The sequence below is a fragment of the Giraffa tippelskirchi genome, chromosome 11 (genome assembly GCF_054371585.1).
Source record: "Giraffa tippelskirchi isolate mGirTip1 chromosome 11, T2T-mGirTip1v1.2.pri, whole genome shotgun sequence".
Classification (NCBI taxonomy): domain Eukaryota; kingdom Metazoa; phylum Chordata; class Mammalia; order Artiodactyla; family Giraffidae; genus Giraffa; species Giraffa tippelskirchi.
The window spans coordinates 26,693,611-26,716,673 of NC_137285.1; the positions used below are offsets into that span (position 1 = coordinate 26,693,611).

The following is a 23,063-nucleotide window of genomic DNA, read 5'->3' on the forward strand; positions in this document are numbered from 1 at the left end:
ACCTGGAGTGGCTTCTCCCGCTGAATGTGTTCTCGGGTACCCCCGACTGTAGCGTGCATCAGTACTTCTGAGTCATTCTTCACTCGGCATTTACTACTTGATTACACACTCTCTGACTTTTGGTATGTTATGACCTGTCCCCTCAGGAATGGAAGCTTCCTGTGGACAAGGGTTCTGCTCCTCATCTATTCCCAGCCTCTGGAGGCACCGGGAACCTAGCAGGTGCTCAGTAAATAGCTGCTGACCAAGTGACTGACTCAGGGAGGTCTGAGTCCCATGCCTCCAGCAGCACTTCCTTCCACCTCCTGTGGGTTCTGTTGCTCATTCCACTCAGCCATAGTCTTCCAAATCCCACGCATGGATGAGTTTCCCGACTGTCTTCCACCAGTTCCCGAGAGGTCATCACTCCCTGGAGCCTCAGCATGACTCACTCTCTCCCTGGCATTTCGGGGCCTCTAGGTGTAAAATGAGGATGAGAAAACCTTCCCCAAGGTTTCATGAGGATTGAATAAGCTAACACGCATCCGAGCCACTAGAACAGCACGTGGCACATGGCAAGTGCTTTCTTAGGACAGGTTTGTGGGAAGAAGCTGGTCTGCACGCTGTTGAAAGACAGGCTCTCATTCCAGATGCCAGGGCTTGCTGCTGTGAAACTTCAGGCAAGGGGCTCAGCCTCTCTGTTCCTCGGGTTCCTCTTCAGTAACGAGGAGATCCTATGGTGCTTGCTCCCTAGGGTGGGCAAAAGGACTGAATGAACTGACACGTGTAACACGGAGCAGCGCCTGGGAGCGTTAGCTGTGAGGATGATTAGTTCGCTCTAAAATGATGCATTCACGGTGCCACGAACCGGCCGGGAGTCGAGGGCGGCGGCTGCGGGGAAATCTAGCTCCCGGCACCAGGCCCCGCCCCTAACTCCCGCCCAGTCCCGCCCCTAACTCCCGCCCAGTCCCGCCCCTAACTCCCGCCCAGTCCCGCCTCCGACACCAAGGTCCGCCCCAAGCCGCCTCGGCCCGCCTCGCCCAGAAGGACGTTTGTCCACCTCCGGCCGCCGTCCAGCAGTGCTCTCTACTTCCGCCTTCGCCCACGTGGTCAGGTTCGGGCTCAGTCCGCGGCTTCGTGAGTGGGGCCGGGTCAGGGTGCGCCCCACTGGTCCCGGCGTGGGAGGCCGGGGTCTCCCCGACTCCCGAGGGAGAGCCGGCTGGGCGGGGCGAGAGGACGAAAGGGGAGCAGGAGGGACTAGGGAGGTCAGAGGTCAGAGGTCATCCTGGGGGTCAGGGACGTCTGAGGTTATCCGCGGGCGGGCTGGAGCGGAAGAGGGTCCCAGGAAGGTTAGAGTTCAGAAGGGGCGGGGCTGGAGCGTGGCGGGGGGGCCGGGGATTTCGGGAGGGGCGGGCTGGTGTGTAGGGGCCCCGGGGAGGTCAGGGATCTAAAGGGCCTGGGAGGGTGCGTCCCGGGGGAGATCAGGGATCGGGCGCGTGCCCCCTCATCCCTGCACTCCCGGCACTGCATGGGGCTCCCCGGCCTGCGGGCGGCGGCCTGGGCCCTGAGGAGAGCCTGCGGACCGTGGACCCCGCACCTGGGACCGCGCCTCCTCTGGTAATGACGGGGCACTTGTCTATGACCCTGGGGTAGCACTCTGACCCCCACTGAGCCCGACTGCATGCCCGGCGAGCGCCAAGCCCTGATCGCGTTAAGTGCTGTCACTGCTCCATTTCTCGGACAGTGAAAGGAGGCCAAGTTAGTGGTTGGGCAAGATTTACAGTTAGCGCCCAGCTGGGGTTTGGACGCCGCGGTGGTCAGCCCAGGGTGTTCACCGGCCCATGCTGCCACCGTCACTCTTTCACTGTGTTTCCTTCTGTGTTGCTCACCGCCCGGCACCCTACCCCCCACCGTGTCTTTTCAGTTTGCACCCAATGGCCGGGAACGGGGAGGCCCCCATGCCCGTGGGAACCAAACAGGAGCAGGACAGGAAGGCCCGGAGTGGCTGGCAGGGTCCCGCCAGGATCTGGGAGGAAACAGAGCGGCAAGCGAAGAAGCTCAAGAGCAGTGAGGATGAGGAGCAGCAGAGGAAGCTGCCCAAGCGGAAGATTGTGCTGCTCATGGCTTATTCTGGGAAGGGCTACCACGGCATGCAGGTGAGGGCGCCCCGTGGGGCCTGGGCAGCTCTGACCTCTCAAGGCCACCATGTGCTTGGGGCAGCGACCTCAGAGTAACAGTTGCCCTGTGAGCCATCTCAGGAAATGGCAGAAAGCGAGGTCTCATTCTTCACCTATTCTATTGGGTGGTTCCCACCAAGTAAGATTCGAATGGAAGCAGCTTTGAGACTTGTGTCATCTGTACATTGCTTAGATGCTTGTGGGGGGTGTTCACGAGCTTCCTAAGGTGATTAAGGTCCTAGGCCTGCTGATGACCAAGCCTTGTGGCCTCGGGCAAGTGACTGGAGCTCTCCGTGCCTTGCTTCCTCCTCTTTAAGATCACAGTACTGGCATGAAGAGTCATTATTAGGCTGACTGATGCTGCTCGCTAGGATTGGGACAGCGCCAGGGATGCACAGAAGAGGCTGCTGTTTCTCTTTGTCAGAGTCGTGAAGGTGACAGTTTGCAGGTACATGGGCACATGAGAATTCCCTGCCCAGCCCCACCATGCAATCCTTTCCTGAAAGGCAGAAGGGTCTGGGTGCCCCAACAGATGCACATGGGTTTTCTTCTTGTTCCTTGTGGTCAGCTCTGTGGCTCTTACACTTTGGTTTCTTGTTCTATAAACTTCTTTAAGCTTGACTCCCAGAGAGTAATTCACTGCTGTATAAAGTATCTAACTGAAGCAGAAGTTTAAGACAACGATGCCCAACCTTACCAAGGGCTGTGGTAGCCTTTACTGTGAATAACAGTAGTAATGAGCTACTTCATTTCCTATTTCATTATTTGCTTTAAAGTATAAGGTTGTACCCATGAACCCAATTTGATGACCACTGGTAGATTGTGACAGTGGGTGAAAAGAGTGCTTCGGTCCCACTTAATGGAACAGGCTAAACCACCTCTGCTGCTCTTTGTGGTTATTTAAATGCTTTTTTGAGGGTGACTTTGATCACATGTGTTGTTGCCTTATCGCCGACTTGAGAATTTTGCGCATGTCTCATTATGTTCAGTTTGCCTCAGTTTCCTTATTAGGGGAATGAATGAAGGGTAGAGAGTGACGGTAGCTCACATGGTGACAGGACACGTCGGGGTGTGTGGAAGGGTTGTTATCCCTGTTTCCCAATATCCATGCCGATTGCTGGAGGAGCATTTACAGCTTCTTGCTGAGTGGCTTACGGTGCCGTGGGAACTGTAAGGTGGACTTTGGGAAGAACCTTCCCACTGTGATGAGCCTTGGTGAAGTGCTTGTAGGCCTGTGTCCCTTCCTTGTCAAAGGTTTTCTTTGAGAATGTCAGGGCGGTGATCTCACCAGTGTCACGGGATCCTGCAGGACTGGACTGGGGTTACACCGCATCCCTCACCAACAGCACATTCCCATCCGCACCCACTAGATGCTGGTAGTACCCTGGGGTGGCTTCCTTCTTTAGCAGGGGGGCTGCCTCCCTGTAGTGATGCAGGAGGGTGTGCTCAGGACCTGAGGGGGGGTACCCTGGGGTGCTGGGGGAGGGGATTCCCTAGGGTGATGAGAGAGAGGAGTCCTTCTTTGGCCGGGTGCTGCAGACAGATGGATCTTCAGCAGGAGGGTGCTGGTCTCACATCTGACTTGTTATTCAGTCGTATCTGACTCTTTGTGACCCCTTGGACTGCAGCACGCCAGGCTCCCTTGTCCTTCACTATCTCCCGGAGTTTGCTCACGTCCACCGAGTCGGGGATGCCATCCAACCATCTCATCCTCTGTCGCTTCCTTCTCCTCCTGCCCTCGATCTTTCCCAGCATCAGGGTCTTTTCCAGTGAGCCGGCTCTTCACATCAGGTGTGTTGGAGCTTCAGTTTCCAAAGAATATTCAGGACTGATTTCCTTTAGGTTGACTGGTTTGATCTTCTTGATGTTCAAGGGACTCTCAAGAGTCTTCTCCACCCAGCCCTGGTGGGGTTGCCCCCTCCCCACCACAGCAGTATTGCGCATGCCCTGGACCCCAGAGGGCAGCCCTGGACCCATGAGCCCAGCAAGTGTGTGGAGTATGGACTGGGGTCTCCTGGGGTCCTACCACTTGTCCCCCCTGCTCAGCTCCAGAAGAGAGAGCTGCGGCTGGTGAGGTGCTGGGGCCCCAGGCACTGACCCTGCAACTTGAGGACTTCTGGCGACAGTAGCAGCTGCAGGGGTGATGTGAGCCAGCACACTGCTGCCATCAACTGCACACTGGCCTGGTAGTGTCGCTGACACGCTCATGACGTTACAGAGAAACTCTGTTAGAGTTGACTTTGCCTTGATAATTACTGTGAACACTTTGTTCATTTTTTTTTTTATTTTTTATTCACCAACTAAACCCATCAAGAAATTATAACGTTAAAAAAAAAGTCTTCTCCAGCATCACAATTTGAAAGCATCAGTTCTTCAGAGCTTAGCCTTCTTTATGGTCCAACTCTCATATCCGTACACGACTAGTGGAAAAGCCATAGCTTTGACTAGACGGACCTTTGTTGGCAAAGAGATATCTCTGCTTTTTAATATGCTGTCTAGGTTTGTCATAGCTTTTCTTCCAAGGAGCAAGAGTCTTTTAATATCTGACTAGGTAGGGGGAAATGTTGTCTCGGGTGAGGCCAATGTTGGCTGCCCAGGGTTGGAAATTTCTAGGACTGTGGGGACCCATAGGTGGCTTTCCTACTTCTCATAGGTCGGGGGATGAGCTGCAGGGTCTCTCCATGCCCATAGGTGTGGTCCCCACCTGCCAGATGCGGGCACACCACACATGCCCCTCCCTGGACCAGCCCTGGCCTGGGGCCCCTTACTGTGGGTCGTGACTGAAAAACAATTTTTCTTTTCTTTTCCTCAGAGGAATGTTGGGTCCTCGAAATTCAAGACCATCGAAGATGACCTGGTGTCCGCCCTGGTCCGCTCGGGCTGTATTCCTGAGAATCACGGGGAGGACATGCGGAAGATGTCTTTCCAGCGCTGCGCCCGGACAGACAAGGTAGGTGCTGTCCCCACGTTCCCAGCAGGTGCAAGCAGCACTGAAGCTGCCCGTCTGTGGTCTGTGTTTGTCCTTGTCCCACTTTCCCTCTTAGTGTCTCTATCTCTCAAGATTCTCTTGGTCACAAATGACAGATGCACAAATTAAGCTAGTCTAAGTGGAAAGAAATTTGTTGCCTCGTGCAACCAAGAAGCTGGGGCATTTCCGGCCCAGGTGTGGCTGGACCTAGGTACTTGGGGCCACAGGGCCTGATGTCCTCTTTGTCTATGCTTTCTCTTTGGCTGCTCCTGTGGGTGGCACAGTGGCCACGACATCTGCCTTAGATCCATCCATCTCAGGCTCATGATATAAGCAGGATCATGCGGCCACAGAGGTGTAACATACAAATGGTTACTGCATTCATCCTGAGCACAGAGCTCGATCAGTTGTGTAACCAGCGCCCCATCCCTGAAGGATTCCTGCTGTTGCAACTCAGATGGTGACCTCTTCCTTGCTCTGCCCTGGAGTTCTGTCATCTAACTTGCATTTTCTTTTTTTCCTAAGTCCTGGAGAATCACATGAGAAGGAGGGACTTTATCTCCTGTCTGCAGGTGTCATAGATTTGTTCCCTAGCTTTATCTTTTATTGAGCTTCGAGCTTCACTTGTAATGTTTTATGAGTGGCACAGCATTCACTCCCTTGGTATACAGAGCACTGTTCTCGTCTCTGATTATTCCCTTCAGATGCATTTCTAGAAGCAGAATTCCTCCGTGGAAAGACGCAGAATGTGCGTGGTCCTTCTGCTGAAGAGACCAGCGTGCCGAGCGTCGTGCTCCAAGTGCAAGGCCCAGCTGGCCCTCCCACGTCTGCTTCCTTTGCAGGGCGTGTCTGCGGCCGGCCAGGTCGTGTCCCTGAAGGTGTGGCTGATTGATGACATTTTAGAAAAGATCAACAGCCACCTTCCATCTCACATTCGGATTCTGGGTAAGCCATGTGTCACCGGGGCTACGCACCAGGTAGTGGCCGGTCCCGATAGGGACACGCAATTCCTTCTCTCGCTGAGTTTCTCTTTTGTGGAGATAAGACAGCAGAGCAGTTCCTTAGCGGTTGGTCGCAGTGGCTGTACGTCAGTTATAGAAAAGGATTCAGGACACGCGTCTCCTTCAGGAAGGGACACAGCCAGACAGATAGACTCAGGCCATCGGTGCAGCACTTTGGCACTACATGTGCCTTGTTTTAACCAAATGCTTGGGTATGAAAATCTGGATTTGATCAAATTAAAACAGGGGCAATTATTCCCTTTTGTAATAGGCCTGATAATGGGATTTCTAGGTCCTTTTTTTTTTAATCCAGTCTGACTCTCTGCCTTTTAGGTGGCGTATGTGTGCCATTGGTGTTAATAATTATTATAATGTGTGCTGGGATGACTGGGCGTAGATCTTCTTGCCTCTTATTTCTCTCTGTCCTATCTGTTACTTTGTTCCCCTCCTCTGTTTCTCCTTCCTTTTGAATTAATTGATGTTTCTTAGAATTGCTTTTAATTATCACTTTGGGCTTCCCTGGTGGCTCAGCTGGTAAAGAATCTGCCTGCAATGTGGGAGACCTGAGTTTGATACCTGGATTGGGAATATCCCCTGGAGAAAGGAGTGGTTTGGTTAGTTAATGCTATGACTCACTATAGTTTGTTGTTTTTTTTTTAAGTAATTGCTTTGGGGTTTAAATTTAAAGCAAGGGTTGGCAAACTTTTTCTGCAGAGGGCCAGAGGGCCACAAAAGTCGTGTCTTGACTCTTGTGACCACATGGACTGTAGCCCGCCAGGCTCATCTGTCCATGGTATTTCCTAGGTAAGAATACTGGAGTGGGTTACCATTTCCTTCTCCAGGGGATCTTCCTGATCCAGAGATCAAACCTGTGTCTCCTGCATTGGCAGGTGGATTCTTTACCATTGAGCCGCCAGGGAAGCCTGAATTTACTTTTAGTATAGTTTAGTATAGTTTTTATTACACTGTGGTCTTTTTCTCCCTGGTAGGGTAATCCCTCTTGAAAACCTCCTCCTGGAGCCAGTCCTCTTAAAGTCCCATCTGATGCTTCTTAAGAGTCATTTCCCCAGGGAATATTCTAATGTTCGCCATGGGTTATTTCCCAGTTTTTGCTAAAACGATACCAAACCCTATGTACAATCGCAGCTGTTTACACTGCTTCTATAACATGACACAACACAACCATTAACAGCCCAGCTGTATGGTCGACTGCCAGCCTCCCCCAGCCCCTTGGTGATTATGTTCCACACAGTGGAAATTACATGCTAAAGCATACTTGTGATGCTCAGTGTCGACCAAGATGAATTCTTAAAGCAAGACAAAAAACAAAAATAATGTTACCCCAAATCAAACATAACAGCAGAAAGAGATGGTGGAGAGCACAGGAAAGGTGCAGCCTTGAACTGGCAGTGGCAGGTGGAGGGGCGGGGGCAGCTTGGAGGCACTGGATGCTGTGGGGGGCTGTCGGGAGGGGGCATCCGAATCACCCCTTGACATATGAAGCCAAAATTGGCCTTTAAGTCAGGCTGCATGTGAGGCTGACTCCTTGCAACTTGGTTGTGCCTTCAGCGTGAGGACAGCCATGCAGCAGGGAGCATCCAGGCCATGGGAGACTTCCTGGTCCCCAGCTCCCAGAAACCATCCCTACCAACAGTTCTCGCCGTCCTTGCAGAAATCTTCTATCCAAATATAGACATAATCTCTATATATGTATTCCTGTCACAAAGAGAATTCCCCTTCCTGTAGTTCTCCATTTTGCTTTTCTTTCTTTTTTATTTATACTTTCTTTTTTTTTTTTGTCGCTCTGGGTCTTCATTGCTGCGAGGGCTTTCTCTAGTTGTGGCAAGTGGGGACTGTACTCGTTAATTGAAGTGCACAGGCTTCTCATTGCCGTGGCTTCCATTGTTGAGAGCACAGGCTCTAGGTGCACAGACTCAGTAATTGTGGTGCATGGGCTTAGGTGCCCCAAGACATGTGGGACCTTTTCAGACCAGGGATCGAACCTGTGTCCCCTGCACTGGCAGATGGATTTTTATCCACTGTACCACCAGGAAAGCCCCATTTTGCTTTTCTTTTTTACTTAACGGTTAAATATTTTTGGAGCTCCTGCCGGTGCAGTGAGCCCTCAGCCATGTGGCCCCTGGTCCAGGTGACGTGCCACCTGCTCTGCGGGCCTGCCTACCGTTTCATCCTACAGATGTCCAGGAGCTGCTGATTGCTTTCCTTTTGCTGGGCTTTTTAAGCTTCTTTTGCTGTTGATCACACTGCTGCCCCTGGCCTCACCTGCAGGTTGGCTTCTGACCCATGGGTTCTGAATCGTGGGTCACTGGCTGGTGCTTTGGTCTCCAGCGACAGGTCCCCCTGTGCCAGTTCCCCCGGGATCTGAGAGGCGAGAGCAGGATGTTCAGCACCTTGGCCGACCCTGGGTTCTGACAGATGGTTAAGAGTTGGCTGTACTGGTTGGTTTGGTTCTGAGACAGAGTGTCCGGTTGGCTGAGGGTTTAGCACATGGAGCCGGGTCCCCCTCAGGCTCATTTGGGTTCAGGAGGCAAGGTGCCAGCGCTCAGAGCTGGTCATGGTGTCATCAGTCTGTCCTCGTCGCTTCCTCTGCCCCCAGGACTGAAGAGGGTCACGGGCGGCTTCAACTCCAAGAACAAGTGTGATGCCAGGACCTACTTCTACATGCTGCCCACGTTCGCCTTTGCCCACAAGGACCACGATTCGCAGGATGAGACGTACCGGCTAAGCGCAGAGACGCTGGGGCATGTGAACCGGCTCCTGGCCTGCTACAAAGGCACCCACAACTTCCACAACTTTACCTCCCAGAAGGGGCCCCACGAGCCCAGCGCCCGGCGCTACATCCTCGACATGTTCTGTGAGGAGCCCTTCGTGCGTGAGGGCATGGAGTTCGCTGTGATCAAGGTCAAGGGCCAGAGCTTCATGACGCACCAGATCAGGAAGATGGTGGGGCTGGTGGTGGCCATAGTCAAGGGCTATGCGCCCGAGAGTGTGCTGGAGCGCTGCTGGGGGGAGGCCAAGGTGGACGTGCCCAAGGCGCCAGGGCTCGGCCTAGTCCTAGAGCGGGTGCACTTCGAGAAGTACAACCAGCGCTTCGGCCACGATGGGCTGCACGAGCCACTGGACTGGGCGCGGGAGGAGGCAGAGGTCACGGCCTTCAAGGAGCAGCACATCTACCCCACGATCATCAGCACTGAGTGCCAGGAGAGGTCAATGGCCCAGTGGCTGAGCACCCTGCCCATGCACGACTTCAGCGCCACTGCCCACGCTGCCGCTGGCCTGGACACCAAGGTGGGGCTGGGAGCCAGGGACCATGGGGGCTGGTGCTGGCCTTCCCAGGAGCTCAGCCAGGCGCTTGTCCACCCCTGTCATTGAGTGCACCCATTCTATAGATGAGCAAGCAGAGGTGCCAAGAGCTGCGTGACTCCTCCAGGGTCACAGCAGTGGCAGGAGCAAGCGCCAGGGCAGAGTTCCTGGTGGCTGGCTCACCTGCTCTATACTTGGTGACCCCGGGTGAGGGACACACTTAGTGGCCCGTCTTCCCAAGTGTGAGATGGAGGAGACACTAGGACGTCCTTCTCTGGCTCACACACTTGGTCGGTACGCAGGTGTCTGACTCCAGAACACTGACACTGAAGGGGTTCTGACACTGAACTCCAGTGTCCTGGGCCCAGGACACTGAGCAGCCCGGCGGCGTTCTCCTCGCCCAGGGCCGTGTTCCTGTCCAGGCCCACGGCACTGCCCTCCATCTGCGGGGGAATGCAGGCTGGTGCAGACCCTGCATTTTGGCCCAGCTCCCAATCAGGCCGCTCTGTTCAGCGAGTAAGAGAGCCAGGCTTGCTGTCAGTACCTCCCAGGGCCCTGGCTCCAAGTGTGACTCATCTGTTCTGTAACTACCAACCTTATGTTAGAAGGAGAACATCCATGATTCGAGGTGCTGGAGCTAAAAGTTAACACTTTAATTCTCAATTCTTTACCCTGCAATGAGGGAGGTCCCCAAAGCCCATGTTCTCCCGTGGTGGCCCAGCAGGCAGTCAGAGGGTGAGATTCCCACCTGGAGCTCTGGGAGATTTCTTCCCATGTTCTGCTGCTGCTACTGCTAAGTCGCTTCAGTCGTGCCCGACTCTCTGCGACCTCACAGACGGCGGCTCACCAGGCTCCCCCGTCTCTGCGATTCTCCAGGCAAGGACACTGGAGTGGGTTGCTATTTCCTTCTCCAACGCATGAAAGTGAAAACTGAAAGTGAAGTCGCTCAGTCTTGTCCGACTCTTAGCGACCCCATGTACTGCAGCCTACCAGGCTCCTCCGTCCATGGGATTTTTCAGGCAGGAGTACTGGAGTGGGTTGCCATTGCCTTCTCCTCCCATGTTCTAGATATCCAGAAAGACACTGTCCTTCCTCCACAGCTGGGCTTGTAAACTCAGGTTCATCTAGTAAGGGAAGTAAGCAGGGTGGGCCAGGTGTAAAGAAAGCAAGCACACAGGTGATGGTAAGTAGCATGCACTGTCAGGAGGCTATAGGGCTTGGTGGAGACTGTGGCCAACAGGAGAGCTCTTGCTGCACCTGAAGGGGTGAGGTGCAGTCAGTTCAGCCAGTGGAGGTGGGCCCAAGTGTTGTCAGAGCTTACTTTTTTTTCCAGAGAAACTGGCATTCTGGGATTTTATGTGAAATATTCTACCCTTTATTTATGTACTTTGGGTTGCGCTTCTACCCTTTGATGGTTGATGGTTATAAATTTTCCCAAGCACCATGAGGCCAAGTCGAGTACATGTACACATATGACCTGGGGCCAGGCTTGCCCCCTGCTTGATTCTGTGAATAGAGGCCCCTGGCTATTTGCCATCTGTACATACTGCTGAGGGACTTGTACTTGTCCAGCTTTGCAGTGGCCCAGTTTTATGTTCCCAGGGTTCTGCAGTGGTGACCTCTGGGCAGTTTGAAGGAGCCCAGTGAAGACCTCCCTTCTTGTTCCCAACCCCTGGCTTTCCCAGTCTTAAGACAGGTTCTTGAACCAGTTAAGAGAAACATGGAGTCCGGGTGAGCCCCGCCTCAGGCAGGTCACGGCAGCCCGACCTCCACTCAGGGAGGAAGTGCCTGCCCCAGAACAGCATGGTTCCTCACAGCTGTCTCTTGTGTGCTGTTGCCTTGCAGGCCCCCAGCTCCCTGGAAGGCAGTGACGGGGCCGGGGACAGTGACTGAGGCCCCGGGAACGTCTTGGAAGTGGCCCACGACACGTGCCGGGACCTGCCAGCCTGCTGTTGGTTGTGTGCCTTCGCCAGACGGGAGAGCCCCCGCATGCCCTCTTCACCTCAGGGTCTTGAGACCTGTGTCATTCTGGAGTTTTCCTCACAGGGAAAACCTGCTGCAAATCTATTTTCAGCTCAACACGTTGACTACACACACCTGAGCATGTAAAGACTTATTTTTTTAAAGAAGCGATTTTCTTATTAAATAAGTACAAACTTGGCTTAGTCACTTCTGTTCATTTTTGAGCTGCGGCACTGGGCACGTAGGATTCTTAGTTCCCCAACCAGGAATTGAACCTGGGCTCCCTGCAGAGGCCTAAGCACTGAACCACCAGGGAATTCCCACTTAAGGTACTTCTTTGACTTTTTTCTCAGTCTTTTCTGTGGGTCTTTCTTGGAGAGAGACGGTATGCACCGTGTTAGCGACAGACCTGGCTCTGCCTCCACCCCGGGCTGCGAGAAGAGGGGGTTGGTCAGTGCGCATGTGCGGGCAGGCAAGGGGGTGGAGGCTGAAGTGGGCGGGACGCTCTTGGCAGGATCGGCTGTTAGGCTCTCAGGATGGGGCTCGGTGGCCAGGAGAGCCACACAGACAAGAAGAGAACAGAGCGACTGTTGGGCCATGCAGAGCAGTCCCCAGTGCCAGAGAACGTGGGTTCCTTCTGTTTGTCCACCTGGCCCCCTGCAGCACATAGCTTTCATCTGGATCCATCCATCCCTGGCATGTTCCACACTCAGGGAAGGAGCATGGGACCCAGGTGGGAGAACTGATGACAGAAGGAAGGGGCACATTGTTGAACCTCTCCCTTAGGAGCTCTCCTGCCATCAACTTCATCCCCTCATTGGCTAGAAGTGTGTCATGTGGTCTTCTGTAGCTGCAAGGGAGGCAGAGAATGCTTTTTAAGTGGTGCCCTGCAGAAGAGCAATGATGTTCTGTCAGCAAGGAAGAGGGGGTCAGGAGGTGGCAGTCGCTGAGTAGCAGCAGAAGTTCATTTCAGTTCAGTCGCTCAGTTGTGTCTGACTCTTTGCGACCCCATGGAATGCAGCACGCCACGCTTCCCTGTCCATCACCAACTCCTGGAGCTTACACAAACTCATGTCCATCAAGTCAGTGATGCCATCCAACCACCTCATCCTCTGTCATCCCCTTCTCCTCCTGCCTTCAATCTTTCCCAGAATTAAGGTCTTTTCCAATGAGTCAGTTCTTCACATCAGATGGCCAAAGTATTGGAGTTTCAGCTTCAGCATCAGTCCTTCCAATGAATATTCAGGACAGATTTCCTTTAGGATGGACTGGTTGGATCTCCTTGCTGTCCAAGGGACTCTCAAGAGTCTTCTCCAACACCACAGTTCAAAAGCATCAGTTCTTCGGTGCTCAGCTTTTTTTGTAGTCCAGCTCTCACATCCATACATGGCTACTGGAAAAACCACAGCTTTGACTAGATGGACCTTTATTGGCAAAGCAATGTCTCTGCTTTTTAATATGCTGTCTAGGTTGGTCATAACTTTTCTACCAAGGAGTAAGCATCTTTTGATTTCATGGCTGCAGTCACCATCTGCAGTGATTTTAGAGCCCCCCAAAATAAAATCTGTTACTGTTTCCATTGTTTCCCAATCTATTTGCCATGAAGTGATGGGACTAGATGCCATGATCTTAGTTTTCTGAATGTTGAGTTTTAAGCCAACTTTTTCACTCTCCTCTTTCACTTTCATCAAGAGGCTCTTTAGTTCTTCTTTTTTCCTGCCATAAGGGTGGTGTCATCTGCATATCTGAGGTTACTGATATTTCTCCTGGCAATCTTGATTCCAGTTTGTGCTTCATCCATGCCGGCATTTCTCATGATGTATTCTGCATGTAAGTTAAATAAGCAGGGTGACAATATACAGCCTTGACATACTTCTTTCCCGATCTGGAACCAGTCTGTTTTTCCATGTCCAGTTCTAACTGTTTCTTCTTGACCTGCATACAGATTTCTCAGGAGGCAGGTCAGGTGGTCTGGTATTTGCATCTCTTTAAGAATTTTCCACAGTTTATTGTAATCCACACAGTCAAAGGCTTTGGAATAGTAAATAAAGCAGAAGTAGATGTTTTTCTGGAACTCTCTTGCTTTTTCGATGATCCAACAGATGTTGGCAATTTGATCTCTGAGTCTCCTGCCTTTTCTAAATCCAACTTGAACATCTGGAAGTTCATGGTTCACATACTGTTGAAGCCTGGCTTGGAGAATTTTGAGGATTACTTTGCCAGCGGAGACCCAGGAGTTTTCAAGTGGAGAAGTGGCATGTGTGTGTGTTGGGCCTGCGTGGGTACATGTGTCACCTGGGATGCAAACATTCATGTGCTGTGTGGTATGTGTTTACCCGTGTGTATGCATGTGTGGTGTGCAAGTGGTCTATGTCATATATAAGTGTAGGTGATGTGTGTGCATGGATACCTGTGTGTGCATGTGATACATGTGTGTGTTGCACACCCATGGGTGCTGATGCACAATGGGGTGGATCTCTTTGAGGGGCTATTCCATTTGGGAAAACAGATGGAGTTGGGCAGTAGAATCAGGAAGACTGGCAGTGACGTGGGAGAGGCACTGTGGTTGGGCAGAGGCCGAGTGAGGTGTGCCTTTGGGTCACTCCAGGTGGTCCCCGGACTGGGAGAGGAGGGAGGGTTTAATGCTGACTTGGGCTTTGGGTTTGATGAATTGATGAGCTGGGCCATTAACAGGTGGGGTGATTGTGAACAGGATGGGCTTGAAGGAGAAATATTGGGGGTTGTCTTTAAGCATGTTAATTTTGCCTGTGATAGGGCTTTGTAAGTCACTTTTTAAGTCACCAGGGCAGAAAGTAACCTAAAAACTGCTGTGATCATGGGGTTTTCCCCATGAAATTTACATGGTCTTGGTTTCAGGGTCAAGTTGTAGACAATTCCCAAGTGTGACTGCAGGCAATTAGTGGGTAATCATTTCAGTCATCTTGGAGGATCCATAGATATGTGATATTTTAAAATAATATGTGTTTGGAAGGACTTCCCTGGCCGTCCAGGGGCTAGGACTCTGTTTCCACTGCAGGAGGCATAGGTTTGATCCCTGGTCAGGGAACTAAGATCACATATGTCATGTGGCATGGCCCCCCAAAATAAATATAATATGTACCTGGGAAAAACAATCAGAGTACAAAAAAAGAGAAGTTGCCTTCTCTCCTGTATTCCAAGTATCTCTCCATAGGCCCCTATTCATACTATTTTCTTGTGGCTTCTTCCAGAGACCACTGTGCATGTGTGAACATGTTTGACCCTTGTCTTTACGCAGATGGTGGCTACCATCTCAATAGTCCGAGATGTTCCTGCTGGTGGCCACCATGTGCATGGTCCATACTACTCAGCCTGCTGGTAGACATTTGTCCAGCCTTTGACTTACACAGAATGATCATTCTTAAACATCTTTGTCCATGTGTGAGTATCCCTAGATGCAGACTCAGTGGTCTGATGGATTTCTAATGGCTACCTAATTTTGACCACTCCGTAGAGGTAGTTTGCTGGATCCCTGCAATACCATATGACATGCTTGTTTCCCGCTCTTCAGAACACCAGGGAGCAAACCAGATCTTGGAGCTGGTCTTTTATTGGGTCTCGTGCTCCTTCCCTAAGTGTGGAAGCCCACTCAGGAAAAAGAGTCAGGGGTCTACATGGTTGGGGTCTTAGCCATCAGCGCCTGATACTGAGTCTGGCTGATTTAAACAGAAAAGCACAGTGTCCCCAGGATGCAGGACAGGCAGAATCTGAGCCAGCATCTCCTTTTCCTGCCTCAGTCCTCCTGGCTGAGGGCCCAGCTTGGTGGCCCTTGGAAGGGCTTGGCCTTCCTTGGCCACCTTGCAGTTTCCCAGCATGTACAACAGCTGGCCAGTGTGTACGATGGGCACTAGAATAAGCCATCCAGGAAAATGGTGGGAAAATTGTTTAAGCGTTTTTGAATTTTTAATTTATTTTTCCTTTAATAATTGAGATCTTATTGGTTGTTTTGAGGATCACTACACAGACATTTCAATTTGTACCTAATGTTTAACATGTGTACCAAAAATCTAAAAAATCATGTAGCTATGATTCTTTTCAGAACAGTTATTCCACTGACTTTCCAGCTTAAGATTTGGAGGGAAATGTTCCTTAACAGGGTATCAAGTCCCAATATCTTCAAATATTGAAATGCTGTTACATCGTAAATGTCACTAATTCACAATTTAATAGCATATACTCTACATACGCATATTGTCAATCGTTCATAGTACATTAGCAAAGTTACTAGGAAAACTGGATTATCCCAACGAAAAATGTTATAGAAAGCACAAAATTCTAACCAGGAGAGCCAAGATTAAGGAGTGAGTGGTTTGCTTTAGGAAACAATTCTACCAAAACAATACGGGAAGAGAAGTAATTTAAAGTGTTCAAGCCATTAAATGCACAACTGACTTCAAACTGCCATTTAATATGCTTTTTATTAATATTATAGGATATAAAATCTACCCTCCCATCTGTGGATTATTAAGCTGACACCCAAGACAGTCAAAGCCTTGCACTTCAATATTCCATTATTTTCTGGTTGTACCAAAAAATAAACAACCAGTGAATGATTTTTACCAAAAAATAAATGACCAGTAAATGATTCTACCTCTTAAAAAAAGTATTTACACTTAAAAAATAGGATGAGGTGGATTCCCTCCTTTTTAAAAAATGTTTCTGGAGCTACAAAAAAACTTGCATTTACAAAATAGTTGATAAAAATATTCGGACCACTGACTGGACTTGGTGTGTGATACTGTTCAGACTTGGCTTCTTTCTCTCCTGCTTCATCAGAGTCTCCTCATTTGTAGTCTCTCTGTTTTCTGCAGGTAAGTCTTTATTTTATCTTAAATGAAAAAAAATTTTTTAAATACCAAAAACATTTTGTATTGGAGTATAGCCTATTAACAATGTTGTGGTAATTTCAGGGAAACAGCAAAGGGACTTAGCTATACATATATATGTATCCATTCTCCCCCAAACCCCTCTCCCATCCAGGCTGGCCCAAAACATTGCGCAGAGTTCCATGTGCTGCTATACAATAGGTCTTTGTTATTCATTTTAAATATAACAGTGTATACATGACCATCCCAAAGTCCCTAATTATCCCTTCCCCTGCAGGTAAGTTTTTAGTCTCTTGGTTGGCCATTTCTGCCTATTTTCCCTTTGCTCTCCTTTTCCCATTTGTTTGCACCAATGGCCCCATGACTGGAGATGTGTGATCCCTGGCCCAGAGCTGAGTCCAGGACTGGGGGTTCCCGTCAAGAAGCCACTCACCACTGGACCTCGCTTATAGGAGAGACTCAAATCTGTCAACTCCTGCAGCAAGTGCAGCCAGGAGCAGCGAGGAAGCCACCTCCCGGTACCTCCACTCCTGCAGAGATGCAGCCAGTGGGGGGGGCTGGGACTCTGATCTCCAAGGAGTCTGAGGGGTGTAGTTTTTCAACTTTCCAAATTCAGTAAGTGGGAGGTGGAGTGAAGATTGAAAGGGCCTCCCTATCAGTGCTCAGAAACACGAAAGTGAACTTTCCTGGTGGTTCAGTGGTTAAGAATCTGCCTGCCAATGCAGGCGACACAGGTTCAATCCCTGTGTCTGGGAATCTTCCTGGTCTGGAAAGATCCCACATGCCGAGGAGCAACTAAGCCGAGCACTGCAACTATTGACCTGGAAAATCCTATGGACAGAGGAGCCTGCTGCTGCTGCTGCTGCTGCTGCTAAGTCACTTCAGTCGTATCTGACTCTGTGCGACCCCACAGACGGCAGCCCACCAGGCTCCGCCGTCCTTGGGATTCTCCAGGCAAGAATACTGGAGTGGGTTGCCATTTCCTTCTCCGGTGCATGCAAGGGAAAAGTGAAAGTGAAGTCCCTCAGTCGTGTCCGACTCTTAGCGATAGGGTCGCAATAGGGTCGCTAAGAGTCGGACACGACTGAAGCGACTTAGCAGCAGCAGCAGCAGCAACTCTTGAAGCCTGCAGCTCCTGCTCTGCAGCAAGAGATCAGTGCCCACCCTCTCCATTTCCACAATTAGAGAGAATTTCACGCTCCTTGTGGCTCAGCTGGTAAAGAATCCACCTGCAATGCAGGAGACCTGGGTTTGATCCCTGGGCTGGGAAGATCCCCTGGAGAAGGGAAAAGCTACCCACTCCAGTATTCTGGCCTGGAGAATTCCATGGACTGTATAGTCCATGGGGTCCCAAAGAGTTGGACAGGACTGAGCAACTTAAAGCCCGAGTGCACAGCAATGGAAATCCAGCACAGCCAAAAATAAAATAACAAAAATGTTTTAAAAAGTAAAAGAAACATGCAATCACTCTGCTCTGCTCTCTTTTATCCAACTAATTATCCCCTTTTATGCTCCTTTATGGTCTCCCTTTTATAGTCAAGTTTGTTCTTCTTTTTTCTTTTTCTGTGTGTTTAATATCAGAGGTGGTATTTGCATCTGCATTTTGCTGAGGAATTGGATCACTTTATCCTGCATCTTTTTTAAAACGGATTTGTAATTGAGGTATAATTCATGCACCACAAAGCTCATTCTTTCAAAGTGCACAATTCAGTGGTATTTAGTAGATACACAAAGCGGTGCAATTGTCAGCACTACCTAAATTCATATATATATATACATAAACACTGGCTGTGCTGGGTCTTTGCTGGGGCACACAGGCTTTCTCTAGTTGTGATGAATGGGCTTCTCTTGCTGCAGAACATGGGCTCCAGAGTATGTGGGTTCACTGGTTTCCAGGCACAAGCTCTTTAGTTGTGTTGCACAGGCTTAGTTGCCCTGCGGCATGTTCATGGACCAGGGATCGAACCTATGTCCCCTGCATTGGAAGGCACGTTCTTAACCGCTGGACCACCAGGGAAGTCCCTGTACATTTGACCTAAATGGAATCATTATATGTGGCCTTTTGTATCTGACTCCCTTAACTTACTATAGTATTTCCAAGGTTCATCTATGTTGTAGTCTGTGTCAAATTCCATCCTTTTTTTTTGCTGAATATTCCATTATATATATTTAATGTAATTTTGTATAATATATAATATTCCATTATATATATATATATATATATATTCTCCAGTTAAACAGATTTATTAGCCCCAGTGGCCACAGCAGCCAGCTCTCGGCAGATGGAGGCTTTGGGACCAGTGAGGTGCATGGATGGTCCGGTACAAACTACAATACTAAATCAGGCCCTGAGTGAGTGCCCAGGGGTCCTCCCTCCCTCCCTCCCTGCCCTGTGAAGAGGGCCCAGCTAGTGGGAGGCAGGAGTGTGGGCTCTGTTCCTGGCTGACTGGCTCCAGCCTGGAGGCTTCCTGGACTGGACTCAGCTACCCTTGGCAAAAGGGAGTTCAAGTACCCACACCCAGTGTGACATAGTTTATTTATTCATCAGTTGATGGATATTTTGGTTGTTTCCATTGCTTGGGGATTATGAGTAATGCTGCTAAGAATATTTTCATATGCACTTTCATGTGGATGTGTTTTTAATTCTCTTGGATATATACTTAGTAGTGGTATTCTTGGGTCATATGTTAAGTCCTAACAACTCTTTTGTGGAACTGCCAAACCATTTTTTTCAAGTGGCTGAATCATTTATTTTTTATTTAAAAAAGTATTTATTTAGGCCGCGTCAGTTCTCAGTTGTGGCAAGAGGGATTTTTTTGTGGCATGCAAACTCTTAGTTGTGGCATGTGGGATCTAGTTCCCTGACCAGGGATTGAACCCAAGCCCCCTGCATTCAGACTGTGGCTTAGTCACTGGACCACCGGGGAAGTCCCTGACTGCATCATTGTAAATTCTGACTAGCAGCAGATGAGGTTTCTGATTTTTCCAATAGGCTTGTAAACACTTGTTACCTGACTCTTTGGTTTAAGCCATGCTAGTGGTTTTGGTTTATATTTCCCTGATCCCTAATGTTGCTGAACACCTTTTCACGTGATTATTTGTACATCTTCTTTTGAGGCATGTATTCAAGTCCTCTGCCCATCAAAAAATTTTTTTAAATTGAAGTATAGTTGATTTACAATGTTGTGTTAATTTCTTCAGTACACCAAAGTGACTCAGCTTTATATATATATATAAAACTATATATATATAGATAGATAAGGAGGAGTATATTTTTATTAATTTGAAACATCACAAAAGCAGTCTGGATTTCCAACATGGTAGTGATACAGATTTTAAGCAACATCCAGTTTATACAGGTTCTGGATTAATATTCTAATGTTTCATGCTCAGTTCAATACTTTAAAGTAAAGCAGAATTAGGAATAAAGCAGTAAATATTATAAAATGCATTTTGAACATTTTGGAAATGTACACTTTGGAAAAAACAAATTCATTCATTACAGCAAATGTTTTTGCAAAAGAGAAAAAGAGCAAATAGATTTAACTTTTCTAAGGTAACATTCACTTTTTATAATGTAATTTAAAAAAGCTGCTCAAGTAAGTGTACGAAATCTATACTGTTTCAAGTTATTTCAAGTATGGGCTTCCCAGGTGGCACAGTGGGAAAGAATCTGCCTGCCACCAATGCAAGAGATGCAGGAGAAGCGGGTATGAACCCTGGGTCAGGAAGATACCCTGGAGTAGAAAATGGCAACCCACTGTAGTATTCTTGCCTGGAAAATTTTTTTGGACAGAGGAGCTGGCAGGCTACAGTCCATGAGGTCCCAAAGAGTTGGACATGACTGAGCATACACACACAACATCCGGATGTTGCTTAAAATCTCTATGTGTATATATATGTGTGTATAGTCTTTTTCATATTCTTTTCCATGATGGTTTGTCACAGGATATTGTATATAATTCCCTGTGGGATACAGTAGGCTCTGGTTATCCATTCCTTTGCCCATTTTAGAATTGTCTTTTAATTCTTTAGTTGCAAGTTCTGTATTCTGGATACAAGTCCCTTATTTGGTATATGATTTGCAAATATTTTCTCTCATTCTGTGGGTTGTCTTTTCTTAATGGTGTCATCCGAAGCACAAGTTTTTTATTTTGATGATGTCCAATTTATTTTTTTGTTGTTGTTACTTCTGTTTTTGGTGTCATAAGAAACCACTGCCTAAAAAAAAAAAAAAAAAAAGAAACCACTGCCTAATCTAAGATACTGAAGATTTGTATCTATGTTACTTTCTGAGAGTTTTGTAATTTTAGTACTTACATTTAGGTCTTTGATCCATTTTTATTTCAGTTTTGCATATAGCATGAGGTCCAACTCCATTCTTTATGAAAGCAGCTCTTTTGTCCCTTTCCTGTTGGCTCATTTCTGTCCCCCTCTGACCTTAAAAGAACCTAATTACAGGAATGAGATCACTAGGTAATTTAACCGAACTCCTGACTTGTGCTCTCCTTAATGCCTACCATGCCCGTGCCTAACTTGTTGATTCTTTTCCTACATTGAAAGAAGTCAGAATGAAGAATTAAGTAATTAAAGAATGACTAGTTCTCTCCCCACAGCGGCTCCCTTAGCAATTCAGAGGGCAGATCACTCGTACAATATCTGAAGAGTCAGCCAGTCTGCACACGGAGGGAAAGGATGCAGAACCCACGGATTGATGATTCCCTGAGGTTCTCTCCGCTTTTTCCCTTTAAAAACTGTCAAGGCTGAGCAGAATCTTCCGAGTTGGTCTCAGGACATAAGAACACCTCCTGCCTAGAACACCAGATTTCTTTTTCTTTTCAAAAACTAATTAATTATTTTGGTTGTGTCAGGTCTTAGTTACAGCACACCGGATCTCTGTCCTCTCTTTTGCCCTGCACAGACTCTCTAGTTGCGGTACACGGACTTAGTTGCCTGAGGAGGAATCAAACCTGTGTCCTCTGCACTGCAAGATGGATTCTTAACCACTGGCAGTTCCGATTGCCAATTTTTCTGATTAAAGCACCTTCACTTTCTCCCGACTCTTGCCTCTCTTTATTGGCTTTGAGCAACCAATAAGCTGAGTTGAGTAACACTTACAGGCGGACACCCGGTCTCCCCGTGTCCTTTTGTTTGCGTTCTGAGGCAAGACTTCCTCAGCTCCCGTCCCGTTTCTGCACCTCCTCCTTACTCAGCCCTGGACTGTCCTTTTCACCTGCTTGGTCAGCCCAGCTGTCAGCCCCTCGCCCCACCAGCGGCGGCCCCAGCCAACTCCACTTCTCGGAGAGGCGGCTCCACAGGATTTCGAGGTCTCCTCCCCAAGCCTAGAGCCGGCGCTTAATGGGCGATCCGGCCTCCCGGAGTGAACGCATGCCCGCGCCGTCGTCTACGCAGCGCCCTCATGGCAACCTCCAGGCTCCACAAACCCGGGACCGCTCCGCCGCCAACCCATCGGCCCTTGCCCTCGCCTTGCCGGTCTAGCTCTCCCCGCCGCCTAGGCGCCTCCCGCTCCGCCGACGTCACGCCAACGCGCAGCTGCGAGTGCGCTGCGCGCGTCCCTTCCGGCTCGCCGTAGCAGCCGCGCCGCCGCTTCTTCCGGCCGGGCCCCGGATGTGTCGAGCAGAACGGCGCTGTCTGGGCCCGGACCCCAGACCCAGCCCAGAGCTGAGGAACGCGCCCCATACCCGGGGTAGGTGTGGGCGTGGCGCGGACAACCGCCTTGCGGGTTAGATGGCCCGCGCCCCGGCCTTGGCTCGCCCTGGAGCCCCCGGGCGGAGGCCCGGCGCGCCGAGGAGGGAGGCCCGGAGTGGCGCTGGCTGTGGGACGGCACTGGATCGGTGCTGGGACCGCGGGTCGTGACGGGGGCCGCCGGCGGCCAGGGGCGCTGCGGGTTCGCTGCCTGCCGGCTCGTTCCTCCCTGTGAGCGGGGCGCCTCGCGTTGTGTTTTCTGCGCGGGGTTAAAGTTAGGTCCGGTGCTTTCTTTTCACTTGGTTTTCCGGGTTCGATGCTCGACTCCTTCCTTCCACAGGATGGGGATCGCACCACTTTGCTTCTTCGCGCTAGGTGCTCCGCGCAGGGGTGGGCAAAGGTGCAGAGGGAAGGTGACTTGTCAGACCCGTCGTCCAGGAACCCCTGCGCCGCTCCCTCCAGCTCCTCTCCGCCGTCCACTAGCATCCCTTCAGTGGCAAAGCCTTTTCGCCCCCGGGCCTTTGCGCTGCCCGCCCGCCCTGCCCGGAACTCACCTTCCTGCAGAGATCTGCAACCCGCGTCTCAGACGTCAGCTTATCAGTTAGAGAAACATGATATAGCGGGATGCTAGTAGTGTTTAACCCGGGCTTTATAGATACATTTTTTTTCCCTTCGTTTATTTGTGTTTTCTGATGGATTTTTTTTTTACATGATATGTACCATGAAATAGTTTCTGTGACCTTTTTAGTGGAACCAATGAAATAGAAATATGCTTTCTGAATGATTGGAAAAAAACGTAAAAATACATCTTAAAACTAAATCATTCAACCACCCAAAGATAAGCATAATTAACAGTTTCTTTGTGGCCTCTTGTCCTTTTCATTTAATTTTTTTTTTATAATTGGTATTGTACAGTGTAATTTTAGGTGCTTTTAAAAACATGTAGTTAGCATGATCAGGTGCCATTAAATCTTCTACAACAGTTGCTGTTAGCAGGACAATATCTGTAAGCCGTTGGCTATTTAAACTCTTGTATTGGATCCACCCCTTCTTGCCTTTTCCAGCCCGTGGCTCTAATATT

At 49.6% G+C, this 23,063-nt stretch overlaps 2 protein-coding genes across 14 annotated transcripts in view; both read left to right on the forward strand.

Annotated features, from left to right (window-relative positions):
* Nucleotides 1-992: 992 nt before the first annotated feature.
* Nucleotides 993-11,609, forward strand: PUS1 (pseudouridine synthase 1). 4 transcript variants are annotated; one of them, XM_081541745.1, is made up of 6 exons: nucleotides 993-1,093; nucleotides 1,904-2,135; nucleotides 4,969-5,106; nucleotides 5,967-6,069; nucleotides 8,743-9,434; nucleotides 11,295-11,609. In XM_081541745.1, exons 2-6 carry the CDS (start codon nucleotides 1,914-1,916, stop codon nucleotides 11,340-11,342), a joined length of 1,203 nt encoding a protein of 400 aa, XP_081397871.1. In that variant the 5' UTR covers nucleotides 993-1,093; nucleotides 1,904-1,913; the 3' UTR covers nucleotides 11,343-11,609. The 4 variants fall into 4 exon arrangements, with proteins under 4 accessions (XP_081397871.1, XP_081397869.1, XP_081397868.1 ...); XM_081541743.1 differs by having other exon boundaries at nucleotides 1,080-1,116; XM_081541742.1 differs by lacking the exon at nucleotides 993-1,093 and adding an exon at nucleotides 1,098-1,596.
* Nucleotides 11,610-21,891: 10,282 nt separating this feature from the next.
* EP400 (E1A binding protein p400) overlaps nucleotides 21,892-23,063 on the forward strand; it is a 103,237-nt gene continuing 102,065 nt past the window's right edge. For all 10 annotated transcript variants that reach the window (XM_081541748.1, XM_081541750.1, XM_081541749.1 and 7 more), the window contains exon 1: nucleotides 21,892-21,983. The gene's annotated coding sequence lies outside the window, so the exon portion shown is untranslated. The remainder of the gene's footprint in view (nucleotides 21,984-23,063) is intronic.

Coding starts and splice junctions, on each gene's coding strand:
- PUS1 (XM_081541742.1), top strand. CDS start 1,508: ATGGGGCTCCCCGGCCTGCGGGCGGCGGCCTGGGCCCTGAGGAGAGCC. Junction 2,136..4,968: donor AGGGCTACCACGGCATGCAG/GTGAGGGCGCCC, acceptor TCTTTTCCTCAG/AGGAATGTTGGGTCCTCGAA. Junction 9,435..11,294: donor CCGCTGGCCTGGACACCAAG/GTGGGGCTGGGA, acceptor GTTGCCTTGCAG/GCCCCCAGCTCCCTGGAAGG.